The sequence below is a fragment of the Podarcis erhardii genome, assembly GCF_964252035.2.
Source record: "Podarcis erhardii genome assembly, chromosome: 1".
Lineage (NCBI taxonomy): Eukaryota > Metazoa > Chordata > Lepidosauria > Squamata > Lacertidae > Podarcis > Podarcis erhardii.
In genome coordinates, this window is record NC_138497.1 from 6226291 (window position 1) to 6239318 (window position 13028).

General features: G+C 51.6%; 1 protein-coding gene across 3 annotated transcripts in view; it reads left to right on the forward strand.

The window, feature by feature from the left end:
• The window catches only part of FBXO34 (F-box protein 34), a 55643-nt gene extending 48132 nt beyond the window's left edge, over positions 1-7511 (forward strand). For all 3 annotated transcript variants that reach the window (XM_081860908.1, XM_081860909.1, XM_081860910.1), the window contains 2 exons: positions 3183-3392; positions 4713-7511. In XM_081860908.1, the coding sequence (XP_081717034.1) occupies positions 3313-3392; positions 4713-6804 (2172 nt within the window). In that variant the 5' untranslated portion in view covers positions 3183-3312 and the 3' untranslated portion in view covers positions 6805-7511. The remainder of the gene's footprint in view (positions 1-3182; positions 3393-4712) is intronic.
• The last annotated feature ends 5517 nt before the right edge of the window (positions 7512-13028 follow it).

Here is a 13028-nt window from a genome sequence, read left to right on the forward strand (position 1 = left end):
TGCTGGTGGTATTCTGCAAACATCCCAGCGCCTCCTGTTGGGGTTTGCTTGTGCTTATGCCTGCATGTTGGAGGAGGGCCAGGTTAGGGCTGAGAAAGGGTCAGGAGGCAGCAATATCTTGGAGCCACCTCTGCTGCTGCTGCATTTGTCCTTTCCCACTGAATCTTTGCCCGTATTCAGCTACAATCTCAAAGCCCTCTTTGAGTACTTCTCTCATGCTTTTGTAAAGTGCCTTCTGGAGAACAGTATGAAGGGGACAGCAGTGCTGGGTCTGGAAGGCATACAGTGCACAGATACTGAGCTGAGATGGGTAGTACGGGCAGTGGGAATAGGAGCAATGTGAGGAGGGCAAAGAGCAGAACAGGGCCCTGGTGAGGCCCCCTCTCAATCACTGCAAGAACCCTTCTTGGGTTCTCCATCATCATGAGGCACCGTAAAAGCATTTCCGTTTGATCACGAGGACTAGGCACACTCTGTTTTCTTGCTAGATAATAAAACTGTAAGTCTGTCATCTGACTGCAGTTCCCATGGCCACCAACAGGTGGCCATGGCAGTTCCAATGTGATGACAGACCAGCAGGAAAACAAGCAGGCAGCAAGGCTGGCAGGCACCCGAAAAGAGCTGCATAAAGGCATGCAGGAGGCACACCAGAGACTAGTTTGGCAAACCGCTCTCTCAAGGAGGACAGTGTGCGCTTGGGCAGACGGCTCTCGGAAGCGCCTTCCACCCTCCTTTAAAAGATGCTGGGGGTTCGGACAAATTGTGAGGGGTGGTGGCTTCAGGCAAGCCGTGAGGGGGAAGAAGAGGGGTGGTTAAGGTATAAAGGGAGGGGCTTTGGCCAGGTGGGGGGGAAAGGGCTTGGCAAAGAGTTGGCAGCGCCTTGTTTAAAAGGGATATCTTGTAGTAGTAAGGCTGCCTTCAGATATCTTTGGAAAGTCGTGTAGTTACTCATCTCCTTGACATCTGGTGGGAGGGCGTTCAACAGGGAGGGTGCCACCACCGAGAAGGCCCTCTGCCTGGTTCCCTGTAACCTCACTTCTCGCAGGGAGGGAACCGCCAGAAGGCCCTTGGAGCTGGACCTGAACGATGGGGGTGGAGACGCTCCTTCAGGTATACTGATTTGAGGCTGTTTAGGGCTTTAAAGGTCAGCACCAACACTTTGAATTGTGCTCGGAAATGTATTACAGTCTCCTAGTGTGGTGGCAGACCTACGCCTGTGTCTGCTTACTCAGGGATTTTAGATCTGCAGAAATTTGGACTGAGTGCAGGAAGAGAGTCTAAACAAGGCTGTCGTTCTGAAGCGCTTGACAAGATTCCGGATGCAGCGCTGCAGAGATGAAGGCTTGCAAAGCCACGAGCTGCCGCCTAATTGCCAGTACGGCCTGTTTAGCAACTCGGTGGCACGATTTCCTAGATACCAACCAGTATTTAACCAGATGACATTCCACTGCCTTGGCACTGACTAATCCATATATTTTTTTCCAGCTCAGGGCTTGTTTTCCACCCTGGGCTCTGCCTGCAGGTCACGTGTTTGTGTCTGACGTTTTCCAGGCTTCCCTCCAGGTTTTCTCCAGTGTGGCGGCAAACGCTCTTGTGTGGAAAAACAACAATCCTACACTCAAGTGAATTGGGGGAGGGGGGAGGTGTGTGGAAGAGGGAGAGGCACACATGCTGTAAGGAGCAGATTGGGGGAAAGTCCCCCAGCAGCTGTGCTTGTGCTCATTCTGCAGTCTCCTCGGCCCAAGGGGCTACCAAAGGCAGTCGCTCCTGTGGTGTGTCAGCCGGTACTCCTCTGAAATCCAATATGCTGCCTAGATTTTGAAAGTCAGCAGCATAAGGAGTTCTGCTGCTCCTACTTTCCGCTTCCCTATAATGTGTGGGCAGGAAGTCCCAGGTTGTTGCCCTCCCTCTGTCCTGAGAGACAAGGAAGCGTGCCTCTGGGGCAAAGTCAGTCTGCTGGGGAATCACAGCGCCTGCTGCGGCTGCAGAGACCAGCAACTCGTAACTGCTGCCTCCTGCGTTTTTTTTGCTGTGTTAGCAGCACCTAAGTGACATCCCTGGGTCTCAAGCCTGGATGGTGCATATGGAGGTCCTGGGCTGCCCAGATGACAAGACCCCCATCTTAGCCTGGCTGATGTGGTCCAAAGGAAAGCAGAGCAATGTGTTTGGCACCAGCTTGGCTGCAGGAGTTGCTGCAAGGAGGTGTACAAGGCACCATCCAGCAGGCTTTGTGTCAGGTTTACTCCTTAGCCTTTTAACTCACTGAGAGTTTGACACCCATCAGCTCCCCTCACCTGGTTTAGCCGCTCAGTTGAAGCTGTTTCCCGGGGTGCGGCCACTGTGGCATGCTGACAGCTTCTAGGAGCCACAGGCGAGAGCTGAGTGCAGGGGACCGACGGTGGACAAAGTGTCCCAGAAAGAGCACGATGTGTTTCCCAGAAGAGATACTACCCCCCCCAACATCCCATACACCGCCATACATTGCCAGGGAGACAAAACTCCTATCTGAAACCCTGGAGATTTGCTACCAGTCATTATAGACCAAGGGTGGCAATGGGATGATCTCCCATCATCCTTGACCACTGGCCATCCTGCCTGGGTGCAGTAACAACTGGAAGGCATCAGGCCGGGCAGGCTGGTGGGTGTCAACTCTGTATGTTGCACCCAAAGTCATCTATAAGCAGGAGTGGGGAACCTGGTGCCCTCTGGGTATTACTTGACTGCAGCTCCCATCATCCTTGACCACCGGGGAGTTGCAGTCCAACAACGGTGTGGTGCAGTGGTTAGAGTGTCAAGACTAGGATTTGCAACACCAGGGTTCAAATCCCCACTTGGCCATGAAGCTCCTTGGGTGACCTTGGGCCAGTCACTGCCTCTCAGCCCAGTCTGCCGCACAGGTTCGTTGTGGTGGTTAAACGAGGAGGGGGAGAACAACCTTGTATTTAGCCTTCAGCTCCTTGGAGTAAAAAGTGAGACATAAATGTGATAAATAATAATAAATAGACATTGCTGCATGAGGTGAGCCAGTTGCCTGACCCCTGTAAGGCACCTTCCTGTATTTTTATGTTTAAACATGCAGTTCCCTTAATAGCAGCCGCAATGCTGCTGGTGTGCATAATGCACAATGGTTTGTGTATCTTTGATGCGTTCTAACAACGCCTGTTTTCATTCCCCCCCCCCAGCGTTTTTTAGGTGCCAAAGACCCAGTTGACCGCCGTGTGGAGCGAGATAAGTTCAGGCAGGAGCCCCGCCAGAGGACCGGGATGGATTGGCTGTGACAACCTGCCGCAGGTGGAGGAGGAGGGGAGAGTTATGATGAAGAGTTCCTGCCGAGCTGGCCTCCACCGGGAACTGCTGAATTCCACATCCTCCGCGTTACACCCGGTCAAACGGTACGGTTAGATGCAGAGCCCCCATTTCTCCTGGGCAAACGCTTTCTACCTCAGCTGCCTTCCGATAGGCTCTTGGTGGCTGAAAAACCCATTTTTAAGCAAGGATCCCAAGGAAACGGGAAACACTGGATTCCTGGCAATTTATAGACTTATTTTGGGTCCTAGGTGACTCTGATGTCTTCTACGATGAAGGCAGTTTGTGTCAGAATTGCAGAGGGAAAGGCTATGGTCTTTTATAGACTGGGTGGCTAACTAGAAAACAAGAAGCAGAGAATAGGAATAAGTCAGCTATTTTCCCAGTATGTACAGTTGTACTTTGGAAGTCAAATGGAATCTGTTCTGGAAGTCCGTTAAACTTCCAAAACGTTCGAAAACCAAATCACTGCTTCTGATTGACTGCAGGAAGCTTCTGCAGCCAATCAGAAGCCATGGAAGCTCCGTCAAACGTTTGGGTTCCAAAAGAACATTTGCAGACCAGAACAATCACTTCCGGGTTTGCGGCGTTCGGGAGCCAAAGCTTCCGAGTTCTAGGGCGTTCAGGATCCAAGGTACCACTGTTCTTCATTGTAAATATTTGTGTCCCTTGCTGCCAAAGTAGGACTCTCGAAACAGCTTATGACAACAATGATTGCTTTTAAAAACCCAGCACCCTAGGAAGGAAAAGCCAGAAAGAGCAGTGGTCAGTGGAATATAACAAATGTGCGTTTGTCGAGATGCCCTCCTAAGAAGTGTGTCTGGGCCTTCATTCCTAACTCCCTCGTGCTAAGACAGAAGATGCCGGACTCCTCCAAAAATTCATGGGTGCTTGAGAAATCATGCTAAGGTCATGGCTTAGGTAATTCTGGGTCAGCATCCTCTGCTCTGAAGTCCTGACAGGATGACGGGTCTTCCGCTCAGCCTTAGAAATAAAATCCAAACAAATAATCAATTTGAAAAATGAACTGAGTCTTGAGAGGCCGAAAATGAGTTTGTTCACTGTTACTGAAGTTCCTTCTTCCTGTAGTTTTAGGGTCCAATTTATATCAGAGCCTTCCCCAAGCTAATACCTCCCTCCCCCCAGTATTTTGGACTAGAACTTCCATCGGCCCCAACCAACATTGACTTTAGCCAGGGGTGTCGTCCTCTCTGTTTCTCTCTCACACACGTGTGTTTGTGTGTGCGCACACATGTACATGTATGAACACACAACTCCCTACCTACTCTATAAAAAAGGTATCTCCTTGATCTCTCAGCACCCGGCTCCTTGTGTACAAAAGCACCCTTCAAAAATCAGCAATGGTATTGCTTTTTAATCCGTGCATTTCTCTCTCTCTTTCCTAGAATATCTGGCATGCACTTAAAGCCCTATCTCAAGTTACAGAAGAAAGAACGGCCCCTGGAAATAAGCCTGGACCCTCCCCGAAGCCCACCAATGAGCCAGCCGGCGTTGGCAGAAGAGGAGAAGCCCAGCAGCCCCGAGCCAAGCCTCTTTGCAGCCCCCTCTCTCCGGAAGCCATTGGGGACCCTCTCCCCCAACACCATCGGCAGCAGCAGGAGCCACGCGGAAGGGCCCGGCGGGAAGGAGAGGAGAGCCGCCCTCCCGGCCACCATCCACCAGGGGGACGATGGAGAGGGGCCACTGGACATCTGGGCCATCGTGAAGCCGGGGAACACTAAGGAGAAGGTCGCCTTCTTTGCGGCCCAGCAATGCGGCGACCGCAGCCGGGTGCTCTCTGTGAAGAACAAGAGCACCTGGGACATCGACGGGAGGTCCACTAAGCGCAGGAAAAAGTCGCTGGATATCAAGAAGGCCAAGGTCCACCTGGAAAGGATGAGGGAGGCCAGCGGGAGGTGCTACCAGCCTGAGCCATTTGCCTGCGGCATCGAGCACTGCTCTGTCCATAATGTGAATGACGGCCTGGAGGGGGGCTTCCCGGGGCGGCCCCTGTCGGTCGTTGAGATGGTTGCTTTCTTGGAGCAAAGAGCCAGCGTCTTGCTGGCCGACTGCTCCAAAAACTGCCCCAGTGCCTCTGCTGTGACCAAGTTCCCTGGCCAGCCCAAAGCCGCTCCCCTAGCCTCTCCCGGACCTTTCCCCACCTCGGGAGTCTGCGAAGCTCCCTCTGAAAAGGCAGCCTGTGGGGCGAGCAGCAGCAGCAGCAGCAGTGGCGGCAGCAGCAGCGATGGGGAGCAGCAGGCAGAGCCCCTTCGAGTGCTGGACATGGTGGCCAAGCTGGAGTCGGAGTGTCTCCGGCGCCAGAATGAACGCGACGCAGGGTCGCTCTCGAGGAACAACAGCTTCCGGCGGAACGTGGGGCGGATGCTGCTGGCAAGCGGGGCGCCCCCGGAGAACGACGCCGGCAAGGCGCCCCCAGAAGCTCCCAGCCAGGAAGAGCCCTGTCCGCCGCTGGAAGGCCAGCTATCTTCGATCGTAGACACCCGTGCTGGGAACGGCTTTCTCGTGCTTGAGCAGGGAGGGTCGGTCTCCTCCAGCCGTGGCTGGCTCGGTTCTGAGAAGGTGAACAAATCCACATATCCGGAAGCTGCTCAGGCGCCCCCACATTCCTTGCACAGCAGAAAAGCGACGGTTGATTGTATGCCGAAGGAGCCAGCCACTCTTCCCAGCCTGGCTCCCAACGCGCGAGTGAGAGAGTCCGTGAGCATTAGTATCTCTGTCACCAAGAGGGACGCCGGATGCCGAGCCACCCAGCCTTCCGACGCCGCCTTGGGCGAAGACCCTCTTCCGGGCAGACTCTTCTTGCTCCTGTCCAGGTGTGAGCCCCCCCAGGAGTGCCTGCGCTCGGGGGAGACCCTCCCCGAAGAGTGCCGTGTGGGCCCTCAAGGGAAGGACACCTCCCTGGGCGATGAAGCCCCGCGCCTGCCCGCCCCTGCTCCCGGGGAGCCCCAGGAGGCGCCCTCAGAAAGCGCCCCGCAGGCCCTCGCCTCCTCGCGCCTGAAGCGGCAGAGATCTCACGACTTCCTGGAGACCAGATTCAAAATCCAGCAGCTCCTGGAGCCGCAGCAGTACCTGCTCTTCCTTCCGCACCACATCATCGTGAAGATTTTTGGGCTTCTGCCCACCCGCAGCCTGGTGGCGCTCAAGTGCACCTGCGGGTACTTCAAGTTCCTCATCGGGTACTACAACATCCGGCCGGCCGACTCCCGCTGGGTCCGCGACCCCCGCTACCGGGAAGACCCCTGCAAGCAGTGCAAGAAGAAGTACACCAAGGGCGACGTCTCGCTGTGCCGCTGGCATCCCAAGCCCTATTGCCAAGCGCTGCCCTACGGACCCGGCTACTGGATGTGCTGCCACAGGTCCCAGAGGAGCGTCCCTGGCTGCAGGCTCGGCCTTCACGACAATCACTGGGTGCCTGCCTGCCACAGCTTTAACCGTGCTCTGCACAAGAAGCCCAGGGAGGCGGAAGAGGACTGTTAGCATGCCCTTTCTGGCGCAGTCTTTGTGGAGCCTCACTTCCTAGGTGGGGAGGGGAAAAGATGTTTTATGCCTTGTGATGTTTACACTGTATATAATTTTGTGGGTGGTTTTCTTGTTTGGTCCCCCTCCCCCTTTCTATTTCCCGCTTCCACAGGGCTATGAAGAAACTGCACATGACTTCTAAATCACAAGAGCCTTTTTTAACCTTTTAGAGAAAGAGAGAGAGAGAAATAGCCCTTCCGTGTACATAATATTCCCAGAATCTCCTTGTCCATCAGAGTGACTTGACAGCTGGTTGACCAACGTTGAAGATCACTACAACGCAGCTACGAGAGTGTTGCGGCTACAAGTCCCGTGTCGTCGTCGTTGTAAAAAGCAACAACTGTGTCTCATTTTCAAATCTGTATATCCTGTACAAAAATATACATATATAAATATATATAAATATAAATATATATTGAAAATGTTTCTGGAAGGAAACTCTAAATAGGTAAAAGAGGAATCTTCGAAAAGATGGTTTAACTGGACAACCTTAAAAAAATAGGCTAGAACAAATATTTGTTATATCTTAGGGTGGCAGCAAGCGAAAGAGGGGTGTTTTTCTTAGAGCGAAGAGTGTTGAGAAAAAGCTCTGGCTTCCCATGCCCACCTCACCTGGTTTTTGTTTCATTTTTTTTTTTACCTTAAAATAAAATGTGCATTCTGAATCTTGCTCTTGCTCTTGCTCACCTCTGTTTTCCTCTCAAGATTTTTCCTCATCAACGCTCTCTCTCTTAAAAAGGGGTAGTATTGCAAGCATTCTGGCTGTGTGAAAGTGCTCTGCATTGCGGTCAGAGAAGCAGGGCCAGCCCAGGACACCTTGCTGCTTGGGGAGGATAGTGTGCCCTCCCTTTTCTGCATACCCAAGCCCATGGACTGGTAGTTGGGTCTTGCCATGCAGCCACCAGCATGGAAGAATCTTCCACTACACCAGAAGGCAGCAGGTTAGTTTAGGGCATCCAGGACAAGGCCATAGAAGAGGATGTATCTGCCACCTGGGGCAGGTGCCTTGCTTTGCCTAATGAAGACAGCTTATGTAAATGAGGGATCTTGCACCTGATTTTGAATGACACTTCCCCTATCTTGAGGTTGTGTGTGACTCGGCCCACACAGTTCAGGGGGAACCCCAGGGGGGATACAGTGGTGCCTCGCAAGACGAAAAGAATCCATTCCACGAGTCTCTTCCTCTAGCGGTTTTTTTGTCTTGCGAAGCAACCCTATTAGCGGATTAGCGCTATTAGCGGCTTAGCAGCTATTAAAGGCTTAGTGGCTAAAAGGCTATTAGCGGCTTAGAAAAAAGGGGGGGAAAGTGGAAAAAAATCGCAAGACTAGCGGGTTTTTTGTCTTGCGAGGCATTCGTCTTGCGGGGCACCAGTGTACAAGGAGCTTCAGGGAGAGGAGGGAAAGAACAAGATTGGTTTCATGACCTTCCACTCATGCAGCCATTGGATACAATCCCTCTGTATTTAGCCAGGAGATGTATATTTAGGCTGGTGGGGGTGTTGAAAAACTAACTGGATTTTGAAATTTAAATGTGAATCTCGACCATTTCCAATTTAATTTTGCAAATGTCAAAAAACAGATGCGCACCTATGCTATGGAACGCACACTCAATTTTCAGACATTTCAGACGAGGTTTTCTGGAATGCTCAAAATCAACATGGGCACGTTGATGTTTTCCAAATATTTAGGCATTCGGAGTTACATAACCTTTATAGAGTTTACTCCCAAGTAATAGACGGTTGCACACTTTGATCAGAGGCAGGTTGCAGCTGCCTTGAGCGCAGTCGCTTCTTGCCACACACATGGATTTTACTGGTGGAACAACCTTTTGTTTTGAGAAGCAACTTCCCTCCAGCTCTGGAAGCTAACTTTGATTAATGAAAAAGTGTGTATTTTATTCGTAGAATCAAGTAGTAGATTAAATTATGTAGTAGACGGTATATGTTTCAAGGTTGCAGAGGACACCAAATCAAGATGAGCAGCAAACGTTTTAGAAAACGTTGGAGTGTTTCATAGGTAAAGGTAAAGGGACCCCTGACCATTAGGTCCAGTCGTGGCCGACTCTGGGGTTGCGGCATCTCGCTTTATTGGCCGAGGGAGCCGGCGTACAGCTTCCAGGTCATGTGGCCAGCATGACTAAGCCACTTCTGGCGAACCAGAGCAGCACACAGAAACGGCGTTTACCTTTCCGCCGGAGTGGTACCTATTCATCTACTTGCACTTTGACGTGCTTTCAAACTGCTAGGTTGGCAAGAGCAGGGACCGAGCAACAGGAGCTCACCTCGTCGCGGGGATTCGAACCGCCGACCTTCTGATCGGCAAGTCCTAGGCTCTGTGGTTTAACCCACAGCGCCACCCGCGTCCCATTGGAGTGTTTCATAGATAGCAGTTAATTTGAAAATCAACAAGAAGAATGGTTGTGTTTCACTTAGGAGCAAAAGTGCCAACCATCTCTATGGCCAGGTTGAGGCAGTTTAACTGGTAGCAAAGTCTTCTGAGAAAATATCTAACTTGGCATGAGTCACCACGACGGTATTATGCAAGGCCAGTGTTTTAGGTTCTCCTTGATGGGCTGGGTTTCTGAGATAGAGGAAGCACTATTGGTTTGTTCCCTGTGAGGAATACATTTTCACACTGGAAAAGAGAATGTTGATAAGGTGTGGGGGGGGGGGGAATTGAGAAGAGCTTCCAAGATGAAAAAAGGTCAAAAAGGCTTGTAGCTCTGCTTTGCATGCAGAATGTCCCAGGTGCAACGCTCAGCATCTCCAGGCAGAGCGGCTGGGAAAGGTTCCCTGCCTAAAATTCTGCAGAGCTGCTGCCAGCCTGTGTAGACAGCACTGAGGTAGATGGAACACTGGTATATGGCAGCTTCCTATGGCACGACCAGTACAGTGGTACCTCGGGTTAAGTACTTAATTTGTTCTGGAGGTCTGTTCTTGACCTGAAACTGTTCTTAACCTGAAGCACCACTTTAGCTAATGGGGCCTCCTGCTGCCGCTGCACAATTTCTGTTCTCATCCTGAAGCAAGGTTCTTAACCTGAGGTAGTACCGTATTTTTTGCTCTATAAGATGCACTTTTTCCCTCTTAAAAGTAAGGGGGAATATGTGTGCGTCTTATGGAGCGAATGCAGGCGGGCAGCTCTGCTCAGCGCTCCCTTTAAAGAGCTGCGTGGAGCGTGTGTGCGGCTCTTCGGGGCTTTTCCCCCGAGGAGGAAGAAGGGCTTAGCTGCGCGCAGCCTCTCCTGGGCAAGGCGAGCCTTCATCCCGCTGCCCGGGAGAGGCTGTGTGCAGCTATCCCATAAGCCAAGACAGCCAGCGGGATCGCTGCGCAGCGATCCTGCTGGCTGTCCTAGCTTCTGGGATTCATAATATTTTTTTTCTTGTTTTCGTCTTCCAAAAACTAGGTGTGTCTTATGGTCTGGTGCGTCTTATAGAGCGAAAAATACGGTATTTCTGGGTTAGCGGAGCCTGTAACCTGAAGCATATGTAACCCGAGGTACCACTGTATTAGGAAGAGAAGGGAGAACATTTTTTTTAGATTACTAGGACTCTGAGAATTAACAATCTGTTTTGCAAGTTGAAAAGCACCTCAGGCAGCAGAGAGCCAATCTTCCAGTAGCAATGACACATCTAACCTTAACCCTAACCCTATCCTGGCTGGGGCTGATGGGAGTCATAGCTAAAAAATCTGGGAAAACATATTCTGCATAGGCAGCCCCTGCAGGAGAGCACCTGTTTTCTTTGTACCCAGAGACCAGTACCATCATTCCATCTTTGAATTAGTGAATTTGGTAGCTTAACCACATGCCGTGTGAAGAAGTCCCTTTTTCCCCTGTCCTTAAACTTCCAGCATCTGGGGATGCCTCCCTGGAAAGAGACCCAGATGTGAAACAGCGGATTTGTTGCTGCCTGCCTCCAGGATCAAAGGCAACAGTTCTCTGGGACCTCAGCTGAAGATACCAGGGATTAACTCCAGGACCTTCTGCTTGGAGAGCTACAGCCAATCCGATTGGTGGAAGAACCACATACACCTGCCCTTGCAGGTGAGACCAGAATAAAACCATGAGATAAATAAATGGGTGGGGCTGCTTGACAACAGCGACAAGAAAAATTTCCCTCTACACTGCAGGCTTTAGGGAAAAGGTGCTATTTGCCATTGACTCCGGGGAGCAGACAGAATTCCTTTGTGTGCATGAGAGGGGCACATTCCACAAGGAGGCAGATCTTTCCCCATTTTGGTGCTCTGCATAAAGGTAAAAAGACCATTAGGTCCAGTCGTGGCCGACTCTGGGGTTGCGGAGTTCATCTTGCTTTATTCGCCGAGGGAGCTGGCGTACAGCTTCCAGGTCATGTGGCCAGCATGAGGAAGCCGCTTCTGGCGAACCAGAGCAGCGCACGGAAACGCCATTTACCTTAGAATCATAGAATCGTAGAGTTGGAAGAGACCACAAAGGCCATCGAGTCCAACCCCCTGCCAAGCAGGAAACACCATCAGAGCACTCCTGACATATGGTTGTCAAGCCTCTGCTTAAAGACCTCCAAAGAAGGAGACTCCACCACCCTCCTTGGCAGCAAATTCCACTGTCGAATAGCTCTTACTGTCAGGACGTTCTTCCTAATGTCCTAATGTTTAGGTGGAATCTTCTTTCTTGTAGTTTGGAACCATTGCTCCGTGTCCGCTTCTCTGGAGCAGCAGAAAACAACCTTTCTCCCTCCTCTATGTGACATCCTTTTATATATTTGAACATGGCTATCATATCACCCCTTAACCTCCTCTTCTCCAGGCTAAACATGCCCAGCTCCCTTAGCCGTTCCTCATAAGGCATCGTTTCCAGGCCTTTGACCATTTTGGTTGCCCTCCTTCCCGTCGGAGTGGTACCTATCTACTTGCACTTTAACGTGCTTTCGAACTGCTAGGTTGGCAGGAGCTGGGACCGAACATCGGGAGCTCACCCCATCTTGGGGATTCAAACCGCCGACCTTCTGATCGGCAAGTCCTAGGCTCTGTGGTTTAACCCACAGCGCCACCCTTGTCCCATTGAGTTGCATATGGTCTCCCAAGTTAGCCACAGAGGCATAAGGAGCTCTGAAGGGGCTTTACTTGGGTTATCAGAGCATAGATTTTCAACCTTTTTGAGTCCACGGCTCCCTTGACCCAACTACATTTATTCTGTGGCACCCCTGTGGGACTCATGAGCCCAGTTACGTCACCCCTTGCTGGCAGAGCTGGCAGCCTCTCACCCTTTTTCAGACACCCTTGTGGAGTGTCCCCTCAGCCTCTCCCCTCCGGGCAGCTGCTGCTGCCCCAATGAGAGATGCCTCCTCATACTGCCCCATAGCAGCCTGGGAAGAGAAGGCGCCCATCCTTAGTGGCCCAACAGAGACTAGCCATAGGCGGGAGGCAGCAGTGACTGCAGCAGGGCTGCTGCAACAAACAGCTGTGCAAGCCTTAAGCATTAAGAGGAGGGAGGGAAGAAAAGAGGGATGAGAATAGTAATTATTATTTATTATTTATACCCCGCCTATCTGGCTGGGTTTCCCCAGCCACGCTGGGCGGCTTCCAACACAATATTAAAATACAGTGGTCTGTTAAACATTAAAAACTTCCCTAAACAGGGCTGCCTTCGGATGTCTTCTAAAAGTCTGGTAGTTGTTTTTCTTTTTGACATCTGGTGGGAGGGTGTTCCACAGGGCGGGTGCCACTACTGAGAAGGCCCTCTGCCTGGTTCAATGTACTTTGGCTTCTCGCAATGAGGGAACCGCCAGAAGGCCCTCAAAGCTGGATCTCAGTGTCCAGGCAGAACGATGGGGGTGGAGACGCTCCTTCAGGTATACTGGACCGAGGCCGTTTAGGGCTTTAAAGTTCAGCACTAACACTTTGAATTGTGCTCGGAAACGTACTGGGAGCCAGTGGAGGTCAAGATGGTGTTATGTGGTCTCAGTGGCCACTCCCAGTCACCAGTCTAGCTGCCGCATTCTGAATTAGTTGCAGTTTCCGGGTCACCTTCAAAGGTAGCCCCACATAGAGGCCAGTGTTGCCCGCAGCACCCCTGACCATCATTCAAGGCACCTCAGAGTGCCAGGGCACACTGGCTGAAAACTACTATATTAGGGGGTCACTTTTGTGTTCATAGCAGTAGAAGGCAGCAGACACCCAGATGTACAGTGGTGCCTCGCAAGA